The 23,310-nt window shown below is 51.3% G+C and overlaps 1 protein-coding gene across 1 annotated transcript in view; it reads right to left on the bottom strand.

The window, feature by feature from the left end:
- Positions 1–17,150: 17,150 nt before the first annotated feature.
- UBE2D2 (ubiquitin conjugating enzyme E2 D2) overlaps positions 17,151–23,310 on the bottom strand; it is a 30,757-nt gene continuing 24,597 nt past the window's right edge. The window contains exons 6-7 of the mRNA XM_059825455.1: positions 20,665–20,758; positions 17,151–18,788 (exon numbers count right to left, since the gene is read on the bottom strand). Of these exons, the coding sequence (XP_059681438.1) occupies positions 18,743–18,788; positions 20,665–20,758 (140 nt within the window). The 3' untranslated portion in view covers positions 17,151–18,742. The remainder of the gene's footprint in view (positions 18,789–20,664; positions 20,759–23,310) is intronic.

The following is a 23,310-nucleotide window of genomic DNA, read 5'->3' as shown; positions in this document are numbered from 1 at the left end:
CGAGCGAGCTGCTGTGGTTTTACAATCCCTAAATAACGCCGGGAGCTGAGCTGTAAACACATGGCGGTATTGCCTGAGCGTGTCCGTGCCCCCCCCCCCCCCAGATTGAAACCCAGCTTGGAAAATACTACAACCTTAAGGAAAAAAAAGAAAAGAAAACAGCTTTCTCGCAAAAAAAAAAAAAAAAAAGAAAAAAAAAAAGAAATCTCCTGAATTATTTAGCAAACGGTTCCAATACGACAGCTAATTCTGCCGGCAGACGCCGGCTGCCGGAGCCTGGCGTTGGGAGATGGCTATCGGCAAGGGCCAGCGTGGCGGCGGGCGCTGGTGGCGGGAGCCGGGTGGTCCCAGCCCATGGCAGCTCCCGCCAGCCGGGGGGCCCACGCGGCGCCGCAGCAGTTAAGGGAAGAGCAAGGGTCCCTGACCGATTTTCACCCTGGCTGCTGGGTTTTTCACATCCCCTCTTGCTGCCGGCCGGCCAGGGCGGAGGACAGAGCCACCCCACCCAGCAGAAGGGGAGATGTTCACAACACAGCCTCTCTCCTCCGCTCGTCCCCTCCTGCGCTGCGCAGACCCGGATAGGAAGACCCCGGCGGGAAGAGCTGCCGGGCGGTACAGCCGCGCTTCTCCATCACCTGCAAAGAGTCACAGCCCCAACGCTCCCTCCTCCAGCAGCCCCAGCCCCGCATGGGCAGCCCAGAAGGTCACGTCTCCCCGGCCAAAGCCCCACCGCCAGCTCCCCTGCAGCATCCCAGCAGCCAGGGAGAGCTGCCACCCCTTTTCCTCTCACCTGTTTCTTCCCAATTTTTTTTTTCGGAAGCAACTAACACTTTTCTTTGAAGAGCAACAGACGACCGAGACCCTCCCAGTGCCTTTTATGATGTTAAATTTATTGCCTTGCTTCACAATTGCCATTTTAATGATGAACACTCCCGCGGCTTTAATGCGTCTTGAGTGCTGACATTAAAAAAAGAAACGGGGGAGGGGGGGACACGTTGTCTCCAGTCTTCTGGAGGAGAACAAACTCCAGCCCATTTCCTGGTCGTTGCTCAAAGTTTTGCCAAATAGATAATGTGTTTTATAATTTCGTGGCGGTGCGGTGCTCTGTTTGGTAAGGGAGGCCCTCTGCTGGCACCGGGCTGGCCGGGGAGCCGGGCCCCGAGAGCCGGCTGGGGAACCACCAAGGACACACCAAGCCTGGAGAGCCACCTCCAGCAAGGCGTGCCTGGAGAACCAAGCCTGGAGAGACAGTCCAGCAAGCCGTGCCTGGAGAACCAAGCTGGAGAGCCACCTCCAGCAAGCTGTGCCTGGAGAACCAAGCCTGGAGAGACAGTCCAGCAAGCTGTGCCTGGAGAACCAAGCCTGGAGAGATGGTCCAGCAAGCCGTGCCTGGAGAACCAAGCCTGGAGAGACAGTCCAGTAAGGCGTGCCTGGAGAACCAAGCTGGAGAGCCACCTCCAGCAAGCTGTGCCTGGAGAACCAAGCCTGGAGAGACAGTCCAGCAAGCCGTGCCTGGAGAACCAAGCCTGGAGAGATGGTCCAGCAAGCCGTGCCTGGAGAACCAAGCCTGGAGAGACAGTCCAATAAGCCATGCCTGGAGAACCAAGCCTGGAGAGCCACCTCCAGCAAGCCGTGCCTGGAGAACCAAGCCTGGAGAGACAGTCCAGCAAGCCGTGCCTGGAGAACCAAGCCTGGAGAGCCACCTCCAGCAAGCCGTGCCTGGAGAACCAAGCTGGAGAGCCACCTCCAGCAAGCTGTGCCTGGAGAACCAAGCCTGGAGAGACAGTCCAGCAAGCCGTGCCTGGAGAACCAAGACTGGAGAGATGGTCCAGTAAGCCATGCCTGGAGAACCAAGCCTGGAGAGCCACCTCCAGCAAGCTGTGCCTGGAGAACCAAGCCTGGAGAGACAGTCCAATAAGCCATGCCTGGAGAACCAAGCCTGGAGAGCCACCTCCAGCAAGGCGTGCCTGGAGAACCAAGCCTGGAGAGACAGTCCAGCAAGCCGTGCCTGGAGAACCAAGCTGGAGAGCCACCTCCAGCAAGCTGTGCCTGGAGAACCAAGCCTGGAGAGACAGTCCAGCAAGCTGTGCCTGGAGAACCAAGCCTGGAGAGATGGTCCAGCAAGCCGTGCCTGGAGAACCAAGCCTGGAGAGACAGTCCAGTAAGCCGTGCCTGGAGAACCAAGCTGGAGAGCCACCTCCAGCAAGCTGTGCCTGGAGAACCAAGCCTGGAGAGACAGTCCAGCAAGCCGTGCCTGGAGAACCAAGCCTGGAGAGATGGTCCAGCAAGCCGTGCCTGGAGAACCAAGCCTGGAGAGACAGTCCAATAAGCCATGCCTGGAGAACCAAGCCTGGAGAGCCACCTCCAGCAAGCCGTGCCTGGAGAACCAAGCCTGGAGAGACAGTCCAGTAAGCCGTGCCTGGTGAACCAAGCTGGAGAGCCACCTCCAGCAAGTTGTGCCTGGAGAACCAAGCCTGGAGAGACAGTCCAGCAAGCTGTGCCTGGAGAACCAAGCCTGGAGAGATGGTCCAGCAAGCCATGCCTGGAGAACCAAGCCTGGAGAGACAGTCCAGCAAGCTGTGCCTGGAGAACCAAGCCTGGAGAGACAGTCCAGCAAGCCGTGCCTGGAGAACCAAGCCTGGAGAGACAGTCCAGTAAGCCGTGCCTGGAGAACCAAGCTGGAAAGCGACCTCCAGCAAGTCGTGCCTGGAGAATCAAGCCTGGAGAGCCATACCCTGGCAACCAAGCTTGGAAAGCCATGTCCAGTAAGCCCTGCCCAAGGAACTGAGCCTGGAGAGCTCACAGAGGTGAGCACAGGGAACGAAGCCCAAGGAAAGGAGCCTGGGAAATCAAGTCTGAAGAACTGAGCTCAGAAAGCCAGGTCTGGGAAGCCATGGTCAGAGACCTGGACCTAGAGAGCCATGCTTGACTAGACCAGCCCAGAGAGCCAAATTTGGAGGGCCATGCTCAGGCAGACAAGCCCTTCTCCAGTCCTGCTTCATCCAAAGATGAGGCCCATCCCTGCTGCCCACGCTGGGCCACCAGTGCGGCTAGCAGCTGTGCTAGGCGCTGTGCAAAGCCCACGGGAGCATCCCAGCCCTTCTCCTGCAACTGCCCCAGGGTTGGGGAAAGCCCCCATGCAGCTGCCCCAGGGTGAGGGCTGGGTGGGATCACACAGCGGCAGCCAGAATGCTGGGGGAAGCGGCGGTGGCTTTGCCAGAGAGCTGCGACGGCTGGAGCTGCGACAGCTCCCACCTTGTCCTAGATGGGGCCGGTGGCCATTCTCCCTCCACTGGGCACAGAGCCCAGGGGTGACGGCCCCCATGCCAGGAGCCTCCACAGTCCCACTCGCCTCTCTGGGAGGGCATCAGGTCCCTGGCTGGGGGAACCTGGTCCCTGCCAGAGGACAAGGACAGGCCCGGGGCTGGCAATGGGCAGCACTGGACGGCTGTGGCGCAGGGCCAGCCGTGCACACCCGCACCTGGGGACTTCAGCTGAGGACGTGTACTTTTGTCAGCAGATGCCTCTCTTTTTTTTTAACGGTGCCTGAAACTCGGCCTGGGTTATCAGGGAGATATTAAATTGCTGTTGGAAGCAACACCAGCGGGGCGGAAAAGCCGTGATGTGCTCTTACCTCTTCCCACAAGGTCGAGCCAGCCAGCCCCGGGGGACGACGCGCTTGCCGCGTCCTTCCTGTAACGAGGATCACATGTCAGAGCTGAACGAAGCCTTGAGAAAATTAAACCCGTGAGCTCACTGCCTTCCTGAGCGCAGGCGCCAGCCGTCCCTGTGGTCCCTGAGCCTGGCCTGCCAGCGGTGCCAGTGCCGGGAGGGATGCCTACCTCCCTGAGGGATGGCAGCAGTCCCCACCGGTGTGCCTGCAGCTCGTGGGGGTGCGGGACGGAGGAGCTTTGAACCCCATTGTGCATCACTGGGGGATGGTGAAGGACCTTCCCGTGGGAAGAAGCTGTCACCCCTGGCAGGACATGGCTGGCAAAGTCCCCTGAAGGCCCTCAGCCAGATCTTTTTCCTGGGACCCAAGTTCTTGCTTGGGCAAAGGGACAGACAGATGGGTTCAACTTCAGTGGGTCAGACACATGGTCAGCCGCGTCTTGTCCTTGCCAGAGCTGTTCCCTACACTTGGAGATGGCCAGGCATGTGGGTTGGGTTTCTTCCACGGCAAGGTGAGTTCTGCTGCATCATTCCTCTGTGACATAGGGGATGTATGATGGACAGAGTCAGCAAGAGACATGCAACACTGTCCCCAGAAAAGCCTCTGTATGTGGGTCACTTTGAAGAGTCCCCAGGGACCCTGAGCAAGGACCCCAAGCAGCCCACATGTTTCGGTGATCTGGGACTGGCACCACAAGCAATGCTGGCTGGGGAAGCCAAGATGGGCTGCGCCCATAAGCGTGGGAGCTGGGGACAGCCGAGCATCAGCCAAGCTGGTGAGAGGACAAAGAGAGGACCATCCATGGGGCATGGCTGAAAAAAGCCCTGGGGCCGAGCTGGATCTGTTCCCAGGGCACCCTCCACTCTTCCAGCTTGGCTCACACCCTCCAGCTTGGGGGCGGGGGGGGGGGGGGGGGGGGGCGGGGGGCGGAAATACAGCACAGCTCCTGTTTCCCCCTCCAGCCACTAGCTCCTTCATCACCCTCTTCCTTCTCGCACTAACTCGGCTCTGCCCCTTGGCTCTGCCCCATCGCAGCCAGCCGGGAAGCGCCAGGGCTGGTGTTTCATGGGCACACTGGGCATCCCACACAGGGAACAGGGCTTCAATGCACCCATTGGCACAGCCCTGGGGACACAGCCAGTCCCCAGAGGGTCCCATCCCACCTTCACTCATGGCCAGGGACCTGGCAGGCAGTGTGCACACCCCCCCCCCAAACCTCCTCTCCCTGCCATCATGGGGACCCACACGTGCCCAGGCTCAGAAGCCGCCTCCGAGCCCTCCCCAGGGCCACAGGGGCCGCATCCAGCCCCAGCCCCTTGGCAGAGCCCTGAGTGGATAGGGTCTCCAGCTCCGAAGCAGGCAGCGGAGGGGCGGCAGCGGGCAGGCAGGAGGCATGCAGGGATGCTCCGGCAGCTGCCATCGGCACGGCTGGCGGACGCCCTTTGGCCAGGAGCAGCCAGGCTTTTTTTCCAGCCCTGCCCAGAAAAAAAAAAAACCTAAGCCCCATAACAAGCTGGCTGTAGCGAGGAGGCGGCAGATAAGAGGCTGGAGCCCGCGCTGAGGCCTCACGGAGATGAAAGGCGATTGCGAGCGAGCCTCCCCATCCCCTGCGGACAAAAGAGCTCCTAAAATATTAACGAGGCCCTGTGCTGCCAGGTCCCCCGGCCCCCAACGCCGGCAGGAGCAGGCGGTACCCGCGCTGCCAGCCGAGGGGTCCCCGGGGGGACGGGGGCGCAGCGGGGAGCCACGCAGGATGCTCATTAATTACCTTCCGTGCTCAGTGCTGGCAAACCTGCCCCCCGCTTCCCTCGCCACCCTGGGGAGCCGCTACCGCTGCGACCCCGGGCGGGGAAACTGCTGCCTTCCCACCGGCTTGGCATTTAACGACCACGTAGCGTGGTGCCGTGCTGGGGAAGGTGGCCCCTCGCTGCCATTTTGACGCCCTTGGGTACAGCCTCATCCTCCTGACACACCTCCGGGTGAGTTTGGCGGAAAGCTGGGGCAGCTCACTGAGGTATTTGCACCCCAGCTCCATGGTGGGGAAAGGAGCGGGGGAGACCGTGCTTGATTCTGCTTTTTTTGTGTCTGCATGTGGTTCACACAGACCGCAGGCTGGGGACAGGGTCCCTGGGGTGGGGGTGTCCTATGGGAACAGCTCAGCCCTGAGTACCACCCACCCTCTCGGTGCTCACCCCATGCCTGGGACATCTGTGTTGCTCCTGGGGCTGTACTCTCCTCCTGCCTGGTTCCCAGTGCCGGGGACCCTGCTGCACCATTCAGCCCACGGACCCTGCCCCATCGGCTGTGTTGGGTGCTCCAGTGGCTGAGCACACCTCAGTCCCCACCGGTACCCATCCTTGAAGCCCACATGCGGGCAGCTACACACCGAGCTCCATCCCAAGGCGCTGAGCCTGCTGCCCCTTGTCCCCAGCCCTGGTTTCATATCTCCTGCTTGGGAGGGGATGGATGTATGGATGTTCCTGGGGTACCGTGATCCCGGCAGCCAGACCCAGCACCCCAGGAACTCCAGGCAACTGGTGAGCTGGTGGCACAACTGTCCCCACAGCCGACCCATCCCCTCCTGACTCCACGGCCCAGCTCCAGCAGAGCAAAGGCCTTTTGGCAAAGAATGTCAGGTTTCTGCCTGCGGGGAAGGGTGATGTTTCTGCTGCTCCGAATCTGCCACTGGGTGCTGGAAGGGAGGAGGAGCGAGATAATAACAGCTCCCGTCGCTGGGTCCGGAAGCGGGTCCACACGCAGCCGTCAGATTGGGGGATTTGCATAGCACAGATGGCAGCCCAGGAATTTCAAAGCATCCCCCGTGCTGCAGCAGCTGAACGGCTCGGCGGCCCCGTGCAGCTGCCGGAGGCGAGCTGAGCTGCCCTGGCGTCCAGGGCCAGGCTGCCGAGAGGAGGACATACCGCACGGCACAGCACGGCACGGCACATCACAGCACGGCACAGCATCTCTCCGCTGCACCCCAGGACAGCTGCCTGTGGTCCAGGGTGGGCAGCAGGCAGCCATGGGGGGTAGCGATGGGGCTGCGGCAGCAGAGTGGGGAATGTGGGGGCTCCGGCACCCACCGGCAAGGAGCTGTGCAGAAGGGCTCCCGCAAGGACTGGAGGGCATGACATGTGAGAGACGGCGGGAGCTAAATTTACACCGCCGCGAAGCAAGCTGCCTCCAAGGAGACGTGATCGCAGGCTATAAATACCTGCAAGGAAACAACGGGGACAGAGGCGGTGAATTATTCACAGGCGCAAGATGGCAGGACACGGAGCAAACCAGGCTGGGGAGGCAGGAGCCGGCGCCATGGGGACACCCTGAGCTGGAGCCCGGCCATGGGGCATTGGGGCAGCCAGGGCCAGGCCGCCCCATGTGCCAGGGGCTGGCAGCTACTTGGTAGAGGTGTGAGGGCCCCAGGAGGATGCACCACCCCCAGCTGCACCCTAGCCTGGCGCTGGGGAACCCCAAGGTGCCTCCTGCCAGCGGTGGCCGCAGCAGATGGCCGGCACGGGACTGCCCACGCCACGTCCTTGGCACCAGGCTGCCGGGATGGCTGCTGGAGGGAGGGGGGTGGCCGGGCTGGGGATACTCCTGCCAGACAGTGGGTGGTGGGCAGGTCCAGCATCCCCCGTCCTGGTCTTTGATCTGCAAGAGAGGACTGTAATAAGGTGATGTCCCATGTCCCCTGCGCTGGGGGGACCCCACGGCCTCCCCTGTATCGTTCAGCAGGTTTCCCAGGAGCTGCTGAGCAGTCACAGCAGCAGGACAAGCCCTCTGCATCTCCAGAAGACATTTGGGGGAGGATTTGGGGCACTGGAGCGTCGCAGAGTGTATCTGCTCATCTGGGGGGGGCAAAACTTGCTTTTTAGAATAATAAAGAATAATATTAATAAAGAATAATAAATAATAGCAATAACGAATAATAAAACTGCTAATAATAGCAGTTTCCTAAATAAAGGGGGTTTCTGTGCCCTGCCCCGCTGACAGCCCGGGGCTGCAGGGAGGGGATGGGGGGGAGCCCGCGCCCCTGCGGCCGGGCCGTGGGGAGGGTGTAGCGGCCGCGGCAGGGGCCGGGGTCCGGCTGCCGGCAGCGCTGCCTTCCCTGGGCCTTTGCTGCCATCCCCTGGTAGCACGGCGGATCGGTGGCTTCGCTCCCCGCCCGGGGACAGCCCGGTCCCCGCCGGCCGGGTGGGATGCGGGGGGGGGTCCCGCTGCCCAGCCCTGCCCCGCTGCCGGGCGGAGGACGGGAGGGACACCCCCTCACTGGGGGCGTATTTCCTCTTTTTGGCCTTGCTGGGGGGTTATTTCCTATTTTCAGCTGTATGTTTTTCACCCACGCCGAGCGATGCAATGGGTTCACCAGGGGGGTGGCCGGGCCCGGGCTGGGGCACCCTGCTGTCCTTCCCCCCCCCCCCCCCGCCTCCCAGCATCCACACTCTTGGAAGTCCCCTTGGGCCCCGCTTTACTCACAGCTGGAAAGCCCAAATCTGGCCCAAAAGATCACACCCAAGTGATAAATGCCCCCTCCCCGTGGGGGTCAAGCTGCTTCCCCCCCCCAACCCCCATCACCCCAGCCTCCCCCTCCCCACATCCTGCAGCTGCGCTGCTGGGGGAACTTTTGGCCCACGACCTCCTGGCACTCAAGGGATCGCTTGCAGCCTCCCCGGGACCCTTGGCGAAGGTGCGACAGCGTGCCACTTCCCTGCTCGGAGCAGCATCCCTGGTCTCCCCGCTGCAGGCAGCTGCCTGGGAATAGGTGTCCCAGCATCCCCCCTTCTCCTGGGCAAAGCCACAGGCAGCAAAGATGGGAGACTCCTGCCTGGGCAGGGGCTGAGGGAGCTGGAGGGGGCTGTGAGCCCCAGGGCCATCACGGGGCAAGGGCTTGTGTAACCCCAACCCCAGCCAACCGAGCAGCTCGGCAAAGGCAGCACCAGCTCTGCCTCAGCCCCCCCGGCCCTTGCAGGCTGTGGGGAGGAGATGGGCCTATTCTTGGTCCTTCCTGGAGAAGCCCTCAAGCTTCCAGCAGTACCCAGAGGCAGGGCAGCCACGGGGCGGGAAGGATGGCTTCTCTTTGGAAGGAGTTTCTGGGTTGGGTTTCTTCCCGTGTGTAAAGGTTCGGTCTGGGCCATTTCGCTTCAGGGGCAGATTTGGCTTGGGCTCCAAGAAAGGGGCATGAATTCAGCAGATCCCCTGTTTACACTAAGAGGTTTGAGGACTCCTGGTCTCATCGCCAGCTCCGGCTCCTCTCCCAGCAAACAAAATTGCAACAAGAGTCATAGGCATACGCTGAAAGGCAGAGCTAGGAAAAAAAAAAAAACCCCAAACCCAGAAATACCGAGCAGTTTTTACAGCAGTTGTACAAGTGGATTCTCCCTCAGTGACTGGACAGCCCCGAGAGGCTTCCAGCTCCCCACCACCCCGATCCTATACCAACCTATACAGGGAAAATGGTCCCACGGCTCTTGCTGGCCACCCTTCCACAAATGAAGCTGAGGGACCCTCCGCAGCATCAGCTTGAGCCTTGCCGAGGCGTGGTGGGGAGGCAAGGGCCAGGCTCCCCCATCGGCAGGCTGGATCACCCAGCGGCCCTGCCCCTTTTCCAGGCTCCCACAAGCATCCCCGCAGTGCAGTCGAAGCAGGTATTTGGCACGCTTGCCTTCTTAGGAAGGTCTCGGGAGCAGTGTCCAGGCAGAGGTGGGAATTTCATCCTCAGTGCCCAGATCAGAGCTGGTCTTTAAGCCCACGACAAAAGCCAAGTGGCACCTTCCTGTGCCTCTGCTCCCACGGCTTCGCCCCGCACACCCTGCACCCAGAGGGACTGCATCAGCTACAACCAGAGTGATGGCCTCGGGTTTGCATTTGCCCCTCGGCCAGCCCAGTGTGTTGCTGATGCCCAGTCATGGGCTTGGCCAAGAGGACGTCTATGCTCAGATGCCGCTAACGTGGCCCAGGGCTTGGGCAAGGGCTGGGACAAACACAGCCCAGCAGAAGGTCAGGTTTGCTAAGAGAAAAAGAGACGAGAGACAGCAATAAAAAGGAGAAATGGGGCCGAGCAGCCTGAAGGATTAAGAATTTCATGCAGTTCGTGGTAAGGCAATGCAAGTCAGCCAGCGGGGCAGGAGCACGTCGCTACTACGATAGGAACCGGTCAAAGCAGGAGAGGTTCAAGTCCCACAGCAAAGCCCCTTTAGCTTTGCACCAACGGGGCCTCACCAGCACCCCCCCGAGGCATGTCCCATGTCACCTCCATGCCGGACACATGCCCTTAGCATGGGGCTAGAGGCACTGCTGGTGGGAGGTTGCTCCCAGGTCTGCCCCATCTGCTCCTCCATGGGGCTGAGCTGGGGCTGCACCAACTCCCAGACACCCAGCCATGACCAACTCTTCTCCGGAGGAGGCACTGACGTGGGGAAGTCTTATGAATAAGCCTCTGGACAAGGAGTATGGTTTTCCTTGTGGGTGCCTTACAGAGCCCAACACGTCGTTTGTGAGTTGTGTTACTTCACCGAGGCAAGATTTGACTTAAGATTTTAGCATTTAAACGCAGAGCGTCTGCGCTTACCTGTTGTACGTCATCTCAGACTGCAGAATTTGAACAGCTACCCCACAATGAACCCGATAAAATCCACTTGGCAAAAGCCTATCCTCCTGTGAGGTGTCCAACGTGGATGTGGAGAAGTTCCTACAGTTTTTTCATCAGCATTTTCCAAGAAGGGATTGCAGTTTGAAATACGGAGTACTTTATGTTGGTAGTTAGGGTTACAACAAGAAAAAAAAACTTACATGGAGCTTTATACAAGTGAAAAATCCAACAGGGTCAATCCCAGTCACTAACTCAGCAAGATCAACATGCAGCACACACTGCTGACAGCTCACCAGGGACCGAGGTGCCACGTCTGGGCTGCGCACGCAACCTTTATCTCTGTAGCCGAGTTGCCGTTTGCACCTGCTTAGTTACAGCAAACAGTCCGAGTAAGTCCAGGAGCAGGCTGTCACAACACCGTCCTGCATCACCCCGCTCGCCCATCTTCACCAACTGCTCTGCTCAGTTCCGTTTGTTTTCCTGAAAATTGGAGCTGTTATCTTGTGTCAGCCAAGGGGGGGGTAAAAAAAAAAAGGGGTCAAATCAGGGAAGTCATGCACAGAATTAACAGGAAAATAGAGGACCGGACACTTCAGAGCATCTTTCCTCCATCTGAGCAAGAGGCAGGTCAAGGTGAGGAAGCCATGCAACAGCCACGGCTAAGCCGCAAGGTACAATGATGTTTTTCTCGAAGCTCTGGTGACACTGAGTTATTCACCTGCTCAACATGACTCGCAACAGGACTGCTGAATTTCCTGGGGCTGATCCCAAGCGTGGAGGGAGGGACGTGCATGGCACCCTGCAGAAGTGCGGCATTACCAAATCCCATGTTGAACTGGCAATACCCAGACCCCACAAACACCCACTGACAGTGTCACTGCATCAACTCACAAAGCTCTAGGTCAAGATTAAGAAAAAAATAAAAATATCACACTCCCAAGCTGTATGAGAGTTTTAACAAAACTTGCTAAAAGCTGGCTCAAGAGCAGACACGAGGGAAATCGCATCTCTCAAGAACCACAACTACTGGGGGTGCCTCAGGAGGTGAGCAGGGAGAGGATTTAAACGCAAAACACCAGTGGGTCAGAAACATCTGCAACGGTACCTCCAGATTCCCCTTTGCTCCATTAGACCAAGAAATTAATGCTCCCCCCCCTCCCAGAACACTATCATTGGCACTTTTTCCCATCTTGCTGCCAGCTGCGGTGGCCCAAGTCCAGCTTGCTCCTTTCCCCCAGCCTGATCAGCCCAGATGCCTCCTCCACCACTGAGAGCAGGGAGCAAGATGTTGCCTGCTGTAGCTGGAGTTGTCTCCTGCGCCACCTCCAGCGGCTGGGGCTGGGTAAGGGCAGGACCACGCTGTTTCAGCTAGACACAGGGACTGCGTGCGCAGATGAGGGAAATCAGAGGTACGGCGTTCGTGGCTTCAGGACACCTATCATTGCGTATCAAAGGAACTTGGAAAACACGCCTGGAGGAAGAGCTGACGCTCCCCAGCAGCCAGTGTGGAGACTACGGGCAAACCCCTGCAGCACCACAGGGACGATCATGCCGCAGCTTCGCACCTTCTCTCATTCCATGAGCTGGTCCAAGTTTAAGACTTTGGTCTGTGTAATGTGGTCCTGGTTACTCTGCTTCATACTCCCTTCCAAACCTTTGCCTTCAGGGGTAGGTATTCCTCGACAACTCTGACATGACACTTTACATGTTGATCTTGTAACAACAGTCTGACAGTACACAGGTCCACAGCTCCCCTTGGTCTGTTGGGCCCTTTTATCAGTACCAACTTATGAAGGATGTCACATAACTCAATATTAAAAAAAAAAAAACACACCAAAAACAAAACAACAAACAACAAACCAAATCAAACCCCAAAAAAACCAAAACTAGGTTGTCTTCTGAAAAAACAACATCAAAGACCAGAAAGAAAAATTTTCAGTCTTTGAAGACTGTAAATTCACTCTTGTTAAGACCAAAAAAGTGGTGAAGCAAAGCAGGCTCTCAGATCAGGGCAGGGGCACCACGGCACAGACTGCCCTCCATCAGGCTTTGGAAGCTGCTCCCTCTGTGGTTACCTTCAGTTAAGAAAAAATACTTTTCTATCATGGGCATCATTCACCAAAGCGTTTTCTAGGGTAGAAGTTTAAGAGCAATTCTGTTTTAATGCCAGCTCTATCCAGTGATGCCATCCCAAGTCATCCAACTTCCCTCTGACTGTTCCTGGTTGATCATCTACGAGAAGCCCTGCTTCCCCCAAACCCTGCAATCATCACCAGCACCACTAAACTACCTCGCATTGACAAGATCAAACGCGGATAAACAATGAGAGATTACACAAATGTAAGGACAGAGGAGACACATCCATAGAAGTCTATTCAAGATAACCAGAGAGGTTACAGAACCCACACCTCCCCTCTGGAAGCTCTTCAGTTGAAAGCGACTGCAGATCAAGCATCACAGCTGCCCATTCTGTTCCTGTCTTCTCACATTGGCCTTTTATTTTGGTCACTGTTGGAGAAAGAATAGGGTCTAGCTGGACTTCGAGTGCTGATAAACGTGATTTCTCTTACATAGGAAGGCAGTGCAGAGCCTGAGAACTAACACTAGTGCTTGCAGTCACCAAATGAACGTGAGTTCCCAGCTTATTCAAAACACTGAGTTGCATCTACACCCCGTGACTTGGTCTTTCAACCCAATCCTTTGCAGTTCCATCCTGAATCTGCTCTACAGGCTCAGTGGACCCAGCTACTACCTACAAGAAGCTCCAGACCAGCAAAACCTTCCATCAATGGGAGCTGAACAACTTTTCCCCATAGATGGGGGCAAGGAAGAAGCGTATACAGCCCAGCAACTCACAGAGATAAACGTGCCAACAAATCTCTCACCAAGCAACTCAGTAAGAGATTGATCCATAGAAAGAGTTTTCATTATAAATACATTTGTTCATGGAAGGGCAAGAATTGTAAATACATCTGAACCCCACTCACTCCAAGACGCTTTGACCTAACTATAGGACAATAAAAACTACGTATTCTCACACAGGGAAGGAAAGGGGGGGACGCTGAGGAGCAGAAACACAACAATAAAACAAAACCTGTGGATGCCCAACTGGAGGAAGAGCAAGCCACAAGGGTAAGTCACAAGTCATGGGAACCCCTGAACAGTCAAGATGGTTCTGGCTTCCTCCAATGCCACACATGCCTTGTGGTCTTGCACCAGAGCTGGTCCCGGCTTTATGGGAACTAACAGCGAGCCCACTGAATCAAGGACATGGGTGTTAGCAGCAGCTTGCTATGAAATCAAAGCACCAACAAGCTTGCTATTAAATCACAGCTTCCAACAAGGAAGAGGACAACGCTGGGCTTGGTGACAGCGTATGTGTTTCTACATCAAGAAGTAGACAGAAGACCACCAAGGCTACTTGACATTGCCCACAAAGTACCACCCATGTTCCGAAAGCAAACCAGGTTTCGCAGGAAGTTAAAAAAAAAAGCAAGATGAAGGTGAGTGGAGACAGCTGAGCAGAGGACAGTGCAGAACCGGATCATCAGGGAGAGAGTAGCCAGAAAAGGAAAGAAAACAAAATGAGCCAAAAAAAAAAAAGGGTAAAAGGCACAGGTAAAGCAAAAAAAGCAATCAAGCCACAGTAAGTTTAAGGGAATTATTTAATGGTGATCAAATTGCAACACATTACAACAGTACAGGTAGTGTTAGCATAGATCTAGTCACACACACTTCCAGGTGAGGGCAGGGCAGGGAGGCAATGGCTGCAGGAATCCCTCCCAAAGCCTCTGATCGCTGTTACTCACGCAGGGGTTGGTCTCCACGCATCCAGAAACCTGGACAGCAGCTTTTTTTCCTGCTTTTAACCTTCCATCAGGTCCCCTCAACACACATCCTGTCCCTGCGCATTCCCTGTAGGAAACAGCTTCTGCCAAATCTCAAAATTAACTAAGATTTCCAACTTTGGTCACGGACTTGCTCTAAGTCTACACAAAGGAGCCAAGGAATGGAAGGAAACAGTAACTGGGGGGATGAAACTATTTCTAGCTATCTGTAGGAGATAGAGGTAGGCTTCCCTAAGGCTGAAGGGATGAGAGCAGAACTGCTCCAAGGTTATTTAAAGAGGACAGCCTTCCTTCTACTCAAACATACCATGGGGCTTTTATTCTTGCAGGAGGTGGCTTCCAAGTTCTGCCTGGGCAAACAGGCATGGCTGGAGCCTAAGACCAAGGGCTCTTCCATCTGGAGTGGAAGTGCTGAGCATGTTCAGAGATGTTTTGTTATGTTATCCTGGCTCTTTAGAGCAACGCGACATATGAGTAAGGTTTAACTGCTTTAAGCAGTAGTTTTCTTCTGCACCTCCCACATGCCGAGGTCTTCTACCATGCTCTCCCCAGCAAAAGCTGCTCAGGACACAAGGAAATCCATCTTTAAGTGGGCAAAGCACTTCCCATTGTCCCTCCTTTAGGCTTCTGATCCTTCTACCATACAAGAACCGCTCTAGAGCTGTTTTGCTGCTGCAAATAGCAAGATGACTGTCAGAAAACACAGCCGGGCATTTCTGTCAGCAGCTGCAGCTACCGCTACCAAAAGCGAGGAAAGCCATGGCCTTCAGTGGCAAGGACAGGTTATGGTTTGCTTTACCAAACATGCTAGGGACACAGTATCATATCCAGCTTAGTCCCACTGTTTTTCCTACATCATTTGATGTGTGCAGACTGAAGAGAAGTTTGTAGACACTTCAGCATACAGCCTACATGAAAGCATTGGTATAGCAAGGTAATAACGCCAAAAAAAAAAAACCCACCACCAAAATAAAAAAATCACTCTTGCATTGCCAAAAAGCTGTTAAAGAAATGCAGCAGCACGTACTACTGAAGGACAAGCTAGATATTTCAAGCGCAGTAATCAGGTCTCCAGTACTGCCCAGAATCAGCTCCATCCCAGTCCGTAGGTCCACGGATGTTGGACTCTAAGCCATGGCAACATTTAAGCTAACTGGCAACTCCAGCACACTGACGAGTGGCTACTCAGTGTTGAGCTAGAAGACTTTCTGAAATACATTGGATCATGTTCTCTCCCATGCAAGCACAGCACAGGTACACAAACAGCCCCTGGAAACTCCAGTTACAGGCAATACACATGACAGTAAGTATATATGCACTGCCAGATAATGCCAGCTGCTCGATAGAGAAGATTTACATGTAGTACAGCTCACTGAACTTGAGTTATTTGTCTTCTGGTTCACTCTGCTGCAGTGGATGGGTGCAGATGAACACACACCATGCATCCAGTCACAGTGTTTCAGCTTTACAGCATTGCCAGAGCTGGAGGAATCTAAGCAGCCCAGCATTTTTTTTTTTTTAATAAAACACATTTGCTTAGCACATTGACAGGAAAAGAGGGAAATTGCACGTACAGTCCACATCCATAGAAGTCCCAGGACAATGAAAGCCATGCGAAATGAAGCAGTCAACTTAAAATACTAAATCAAGTTTTAAAAAAAAAAAATGGGGCAGGGACTGAAAAGTTCATGACTTGACAAGTTCAGAGCTGCTAGAAAGGCAACGACCAGACCCCCAGCTTCTTGTGCTGTTTTACATTAGAACATACATGGTTTCAAAAGAGCAAGTTTCTAGTCCCAAAAAAGGCTAAGCTGGTCGGATTTTAAGTTAAATCCTAGAAAAAGGCTCCTTCATCTAGTTCATAAACAAATGGTCAACCCACACGAGGGACGGCATACGTACTCCCTAATCTAAGGATCACCAGCCTTGCTTTTACTATACCACTACTTTTGTCATGCCATCAGCAAGAAAGTCTGATCTGTTTAAACACTTCCTTGCAAGTATGAGACAATATCCCAACACGAGCAGATGTGTAAATACAGTATCTAAGCTGAAGTTGTAACATTCAGGACTCTAGTTTCCATACAGTATGGCTGTATTACCTTCCTGTGTATGCGACTTCTGCCCCACCAGAAAGGAAAATCATTATCCTGAACTTCTACAACACTTGTTACTGCTCCCTTCTCTCCTGCACAGGCATCTGATCTCTTCCAGTAACTGCCCATGTCAAAAAACAGCCAAATCTGCCACAATAAAAAAAAAAAATCATTCTTGGGTTGCTGACTTGTAAAGGAGTTAGGGGAAATACTCCGCCCCCCCCCAAAAAAAGAGCTTTCTGCAAGGCCTGCAACACTCCAACCCATCCTCCCTGTACTTCTCGGAAAGCAAGTATCTGGTCACCCCACTGCAGAAAGACAGGAAGACAACTCCACCATGGCTGACGTACGTTCACTCCCTCGGTCACGGAGGGTCAGGCAGGAGCCTTAGCCTGCATGTTAGAGCAGTTCAGTAAAAGGTAAGGCCAGACATCATTAAAGGTTAACACAGAGCCAAGATACACTAGCAGCCACTAGCTTACACTCTAGTTTTGACAAAGCAACAGATTTTTATCTATGGCCACACTTCAGTTGTAGGCCACATACTGCTTCAGAAAGCAGTAAAGACATCAGCACCTTGTGGCGTAACTTCAGAGTGCCAAGAGTTTAAGACGACCCAACAGCCAGTTCATCTTCCTGCACAGTGTGTTTCTGCCCCTCCCCAGTAGCGTCACCCCTACGTTGTCACTCAGCCAGGAAACATGGCCACGGGCTCCGTTTCTTTTCCAGTGAAGCTCTGCTCCACTGCTTGAGTGCTGCTTTGTCCCCACACAGCAGCGTCACGCTACTAGAGCGGCAGTCTTGGTGCCTGCTGGAGATGCACACGTATCCCGGTTTCACCTACAGCTTGCTGTAAGAGGACTCCAAGAAACACTGCTAACATTTACATCCAGCGGTGCGTACACGAGGACATTGAGAGATGAGACACGTGGAACAGATTTAGACCAAAAGCAGTGGACATTTATTCCTCATTTGTGCAAGAGTGTAAAGATGCATTTGAAAATGGATGGGACAGACCCCTGTGGCTGGAGAGCTGGAGGCTACAGCCTCTCCTTCGTAGTCAATGGCTTTGTTTACAATTCTACTAAGAGGAGATAAACTTGCAGACTCACCTATTTCACACCAACGATGCTGGCAAATACACTTGTATACAAAGAAAAATTTCAAACTACATTTTTCACTAGATTCAAGTGAAGACTTTGTTCAAAAAAGACACATACAAGTACAATTTAAACTGTATGAACATTTGCAAATGTTTAGTGCAAAGTAATTATGTAAAAGCTACATTTTATGAAAGTTTGTGCTGATGTGTTCGGTAGTTTTTTTTTTTCTTTTTTACCCTTTTACATCCATTATTTTAGTTACATAAGGTTTCACTTACCTACAGTACACACGCATTGTGTTAGGTCCCATGCAAGTGGGAATAATACCATTAGGCTTTGTAACATGTCACTCAGATTCTCATTTAGTAAACTGCTGATTTGGTTTAACAGTCAAGGTCCCGGCACACTACACACCCTGATTTCATGTAAGTGCTCAAACTTATGTTTGCCTTGTTTAGGTGCATAGCCTTGTGTGATGCAAACCAAACTGCTTCATGACTTCCAAATGCAACCATTCGTGAATGCAACAGTTTTAGAGAAATCCAGCGTTAGTTTTAGCCTGTAACGAACTGCTCTTAAAATTAAAAGCCTATTCACACAAAGTTATATGTAATGACTGTAGTAATCAGTTTATTACACAGATTAATCATTCTTGAACGTACAAGCTCCAGGGGAGCAGTTGGGTCTTTAAATATACACAAGTTTTGTCAAATGGATTTTTACCCTTACATCCAGAAAGACCTAAGCAGTTAAAAAACCTAAGAAAAATAAGAGCTATTAGCTATGTATTAACTGAGAAACCACATACAAACCAAAAAAAAGTATGAAGGAGGGGAGAGAGTTGAAACAAATCAACATCACTTGATGCACTAATAGCTCCAATCCATTTAAGTGTTGACCGGTTAAACTTAGACCTTAAACACAGGATGTGGGTACAGTTTCTCTCATTGGTCATAACATTTACCTAAGGTGTAGGTCCTTCAGAATAAAATGAATACAGAAACAGCTTCAAGTTCTTCACCTTGCTTTTCATAACTGTTATGAGTTTAAAAGGATTCCACTTAAAATCCTTCACAGATCGGCAACGCTGTCCCTAGAAATATGAAATCCACCATAACTCTCCCATTCACATTTTATTACCCAATTTAAATCAACAAGGAATGCTTTTAGGCTCACAAAGTTATGACTGAAGAACCAGCTTTTCACACACACACTTCTCTGCTAGGAGTCAATGTTGGTACGGGGAAATACAGTATTTCTATTTTGTTGTTCCAAGTATGTACAACACGCAGCACTGCTGTATCAGGTAAACATGTGCACAGGGGAAGATGAGGCGTGGGCTCATAGAAAGCAGTCAAATGGAAATCAAAAGGACTTTCTCTTTCAGAGTTCCCCTATCTTTATTTGTAGAGGTTATCCAATAATTTCTTTAATTACATCGCATACTTCTGAGTCCATTCCCGAGCTATTCTGTTGTACCTGTATGTATAAAAAGAGGATTTACTTAACATAACATCCAAACAGTATTTCGACTCCAGCAGTCTAGTCTACACATGGCATGACCTCACATTCTCTCCAGTAGTATCACGAATTTGTAAAGTTTAAGAGCAAACTGAAATATTAGGCAAATAGGGAAAACAAGAAAGCCCACAGTAACTCATCATATTTACAACAGAAATAGGAGATCTTTGTGATTCAAGCCACAAAATGGAGCTAGCACAGGTCTGAGGGGAAAGTATTTTCAGGAGGTCTTTACCTGCACCTCCCCCCAGCCCCCAACTGCTACATCCCTGGGGAAACTATTACCTCAGGTTTTAATTTTGGCATTCCGGAAAAGATAGATTAATGTTCCCCTCCCACCCCATTCTTCTTCCCTTAGAAAGTTAAGCCTAGCACCTGGTATCTACTAGGCTGCCAAACCCCAACAGGCTCGTTTCATGCTACACATTGCACTTGGCTATTTCGATGACTATCAGGACACAACAATTTGTCCACCAGAATTTTTTTTTATTCTGAAGGCACAATACGCTCCTCTTCCCAAGCCACCTGTAGCTTTTGCACCCAAATACCCCTTTAGCCAGAGCTACTGCTAGAGGAAGCTCAGGATACTTATGTAAAACAAAGCAGTCACTGTGATTAACAGTACTGATAAAAGCTTATTTCTGACAACAGAAGGCAAGTTATGCTTTTTCTACAAATTCTGCAGAATAAGGATAAGACACCTATAGCAAGAAGTTTCCTAGTTACGTCCATCAGCTAGGTTCTTGTGCCAGAATTTAGTCTGTAGAAAATGTTGTTTAGCTTAAAGAATCTGACAATCTACTTGTGAAGACAAGAACATTTGTTATTTCACTGTTCTGAGACTACTCAAAAAAAGTAAGTCCAGTTATGTTTAAGCACAAAATTTATTTCCCTGTTTTTGGAAAAAATAGGAAAGAGTCCTGCATACATTAAGTGCAGTCAGTCACTGTTAGCTGCATCTCGAAATACCTACGGCTACTCTTGCAGCTCATTAAAAACAGGATGCATGAACTTCTCTAACACTGCTTCTCAAGTGTGCAGTAGAGTAAGCAAGTTTGTGGATCATTTTCCCTTCCTATCTTGTTCTTATCAGATGACCATGTAGCTTCAGAAATTAACACTACTGACCAGATCTGGAAGGGAACAGCGAGGTAGAAAAGTGTTTACAACGGTCATTAAGCTGCTGCTTTTAAAGTGCTCATTAGTGCTAGAGTTCACTCCATTCTTGCTGGTTACTTCATAGAAGTTTGGAGTCCTCTCACCCCACCTCTACACCACTTGTTCTTCCCTTGTGTTGTCAAATGAAGAGGAAACAGGGTGTTTTTCTTATTTCTTTGCTTGTATGATTCCATCACCAATAGCCAGCATGGAAATATTATCCCACTAGAGTAACTTGTTCTCCCTCTGCTGGTTATGTAGAATTAAAGCAGGCAGTCAAGGCTCTTAAGTTGGATGTGACCAGTTTTTAGAGCTCCATAGGAAACAGATTTGCATTGCTCACATTTTCATTAAGATCAAGCAAACCTGTAATTAACAGCTACAACAGTAATGAAAGACCATTGTGTGGAATGAAAACGCAGTAATAAAACCACCAAAGTAAAAGGCCTCTACATACTTCACTTCTACTGGCATATGTACCTTTTTCCTAGAGCAATGCAGTGCTGCTAAGATAGCTGTACTACAGATCTCTAAAGAGACCACAGTTAAAGTGAAAAAGGCAAAGCAAAGTTCACACTCTTTTCCAAGAAGCAGGTCCTTCCAGTTCCCCTTTACTATTTAAGTGTGGATTCTGCTCTGTCAGGAATGTTACGTGGTTTTTGGCTTCCATACTCACTTTTCTCTATCTGTTTTGTAGATCCGTGCAATCTCAGGCACTAAAGGATCATCTGGATTGGGATCACACAACAGAGAACAGATGGACAAAAGTACTAGGGAGAGAAAAAAAGATACTCAATTAGAGTTTAAGTGCAGCTGAAGACACCTGTAGAAATCAGCCCGCCCACCTTCTTCCCCTCTAGCCATTAGTATTAGCATCATTTTTTTTAAAAATGCCAAGGAGCAGTAATCCCACATACTTCAGCCAAGTTACTCTGAACAAAAATCCTTACCATTTACCTGTGCAATTTTGCGTGACCACAAGTTTTTAAATATCACCACAACTGGCAACCTCCCGGAACAGGTATATCTGATAACAGCCTTAAATCACAATGCAGAAGTGTTCTACCTGACACCATACCTGAAAGCCTTCTCAGAAATCATCCCTGCTTTTGCACTTGAAATTCAGCTTTTCCCTAAACCAGACAACCTCATTGTTAATGACCTGCAGAAGCACTAATCAAAAGTGAAATAGCAGACAGATCTGAGATGAAGGAAGCATGAGCTGCTCACAGATACTTAAGAACTGTTTAAAAAAGGCTAGTCTTGCAGAGAATTAAGAGGCTTTATCCAATTATTTTCTGAGCATAAGGTAGGTTGAGACAGATTAACTGTAGAATAGTATTCAAAACAAATCAAGAAAGCATAGCTTACTGCACTCATACCAACCACAAAGCCGTGAAATTTTAAGTTTCAGTATAAATAAATACTGTATATATCCCAGAAGTTACATCCCACTCATACGATGCCGCTCACTGTAGCGTCAACCTTCATCCATATAAGGAGTCAGGAGACTGCCTGCAAAGCTACAAATAGCACGTGCACATTCCTACGTTCACACCAAAGTAGAAGAGATAAGAAAGCAGTAAGTTATAAGCAAAGCATATTGGGACAACAATACATGAGGCATGTCAGGAACATCTTGCCCCTCCTAAGAAATGCCAGACATTCCTTTGCATTGCTTTCTCTCAGCCTGTTTTAATCAAACACTGCCACTCTGTATGTCCCTTCACCAATAGCAGCAACAGCAGAGCTGTCACAGCGCATCCTCCAAGCAAACTGGCGACATCAGCAGTAAGAAGTTTGAAGGCACTAAACACAAATGTGTTCAAACTTCCATCAGTTGCTTTCGTGCCATGGAGCAGGAGGCAGAGCTACCATGCTGAAAGACATCAGCTGAAAAATGAAGAGAACAGCATGCATTCCACTAATCTGTTTGGGGGTGGTTTTTTTTTTTTTAGATGGTTTAAAACAGATCACAAAACGAAGAACAGCTAGATACAGCCAGAGAAAAACAGGAGAATAGGTCTGATATTCACAGAATAATAGAATCATTCAGGTCGGAAAAGACCCTTGAGACCAACACTGCCAAGTCCACCACTAAACCATGTCCCTAAGCGCCAGTCTACACACCTAAATACCTCCAGGGATGGTGACTCAACCACCGCCCTGGGCAGCCTGTTTCAATGCCTGACAACCCTTTCAGTGAAGAATTTTTTCCTAATATCCCATCTAAACCCCCTCTCCCCCCCAGCACAACTTGAGGCCAGTTTCCTCTCGTTCTATCACTTGCTAATGGGAAAAGAGACCAACACCCACCTCTCTACAACCTCATATGAGCTAGTTGTAGAGAGCAATAAATAAAGTCTCCCCTTCAGCATCCTTTTCTCTGGACCAAACAACCCCAGTTCCCTCAGCCACTTCTCAGAAGACTTGTTCTCTAGACCCTTCACCAGCTTCCGTTGCCCTTCTCTGGACACGCTCCAGCACCTCAGTGTCTTTCTTCTAGTGAGGGGCCCAAAACTGAACACAGTATTCGAGGGGCAGCCTCACCAGTGCTGAGTACAGGGGCACAATCACTTCTAGTCCTGATGGCCACACTATTTCTGACACAGGCCAGGATGCTACTGGCCTTCTTGGCCAATCCTCATGTGAACTGGAGAAGATCTTCAAAGCAGGACAAAAATGAAAGCTTTGCTAAGTCTTAACTGAGCTACTTGCTCAGTGATGAGAACACCAAGAACCCAGAAACCTACTTAGTTCAGTTTTCCTACATAGCTCTGTAGACCCTTCACTAATGAATTACCAGTTTTGAAAGTTTAAAGCTTCTAGAACAAGTTTATTACTAAACTGCTCCTGATTTAAATGAACATATTTCTTGTTCTAAAATAAAGAACCTCTTCCTCCTTTTCCTGATTTTCTACTGTACACTTGTGAAAGAGTTAAGAGCTTCATTATTCTCTACCATCAACTGACACTCAGACCATTTATTCAACTACCTCTCAGAATACAGCTTCAGTGTGTGAAGACTTTAGTTTTGTGCTGGAGGCATGCAGAAGCCACTAGTCCCAAACTGCTGTCCCTTAGCAAGGGACGCAGCACATTTAGTGTGTGTAGCGCTTTCCATCAGCTTCAGCACTGTTGGTTTTTTCCCCCACATACACTGAGTAAAACTCCCATTAGTGTTTAGTAATGGGGATCACTCTGCCACCTTACACCCAGCTGCTGCCGGTCAGTTTAGCTTCACCACAGTCACTTCTCCAGCTATTTTCCTGTAGCTTATTTCTTCATATTTGTCAGACTCCACAGCTCTGGTCCCTGAAGC

Source organism: Gavia stellata, chromosome 16 (assembly GCF_030936135.1).
Source record: "Gavia stellata isolate bGavSte3 chromosome 16, bGavSte3.hap2, whole genome shotgun sequence".
In the NCBI taxonomy this organism is placed as follows: domain Eukaryota; kingdom Metazoa; phylum Chordata; class Aves; order Gaviiformes; family Gaviidae; genus Gavia; species Gavia stellata.
This window is presented reverse-complemented; position numbering and strand designations above follow the sequence as displayed.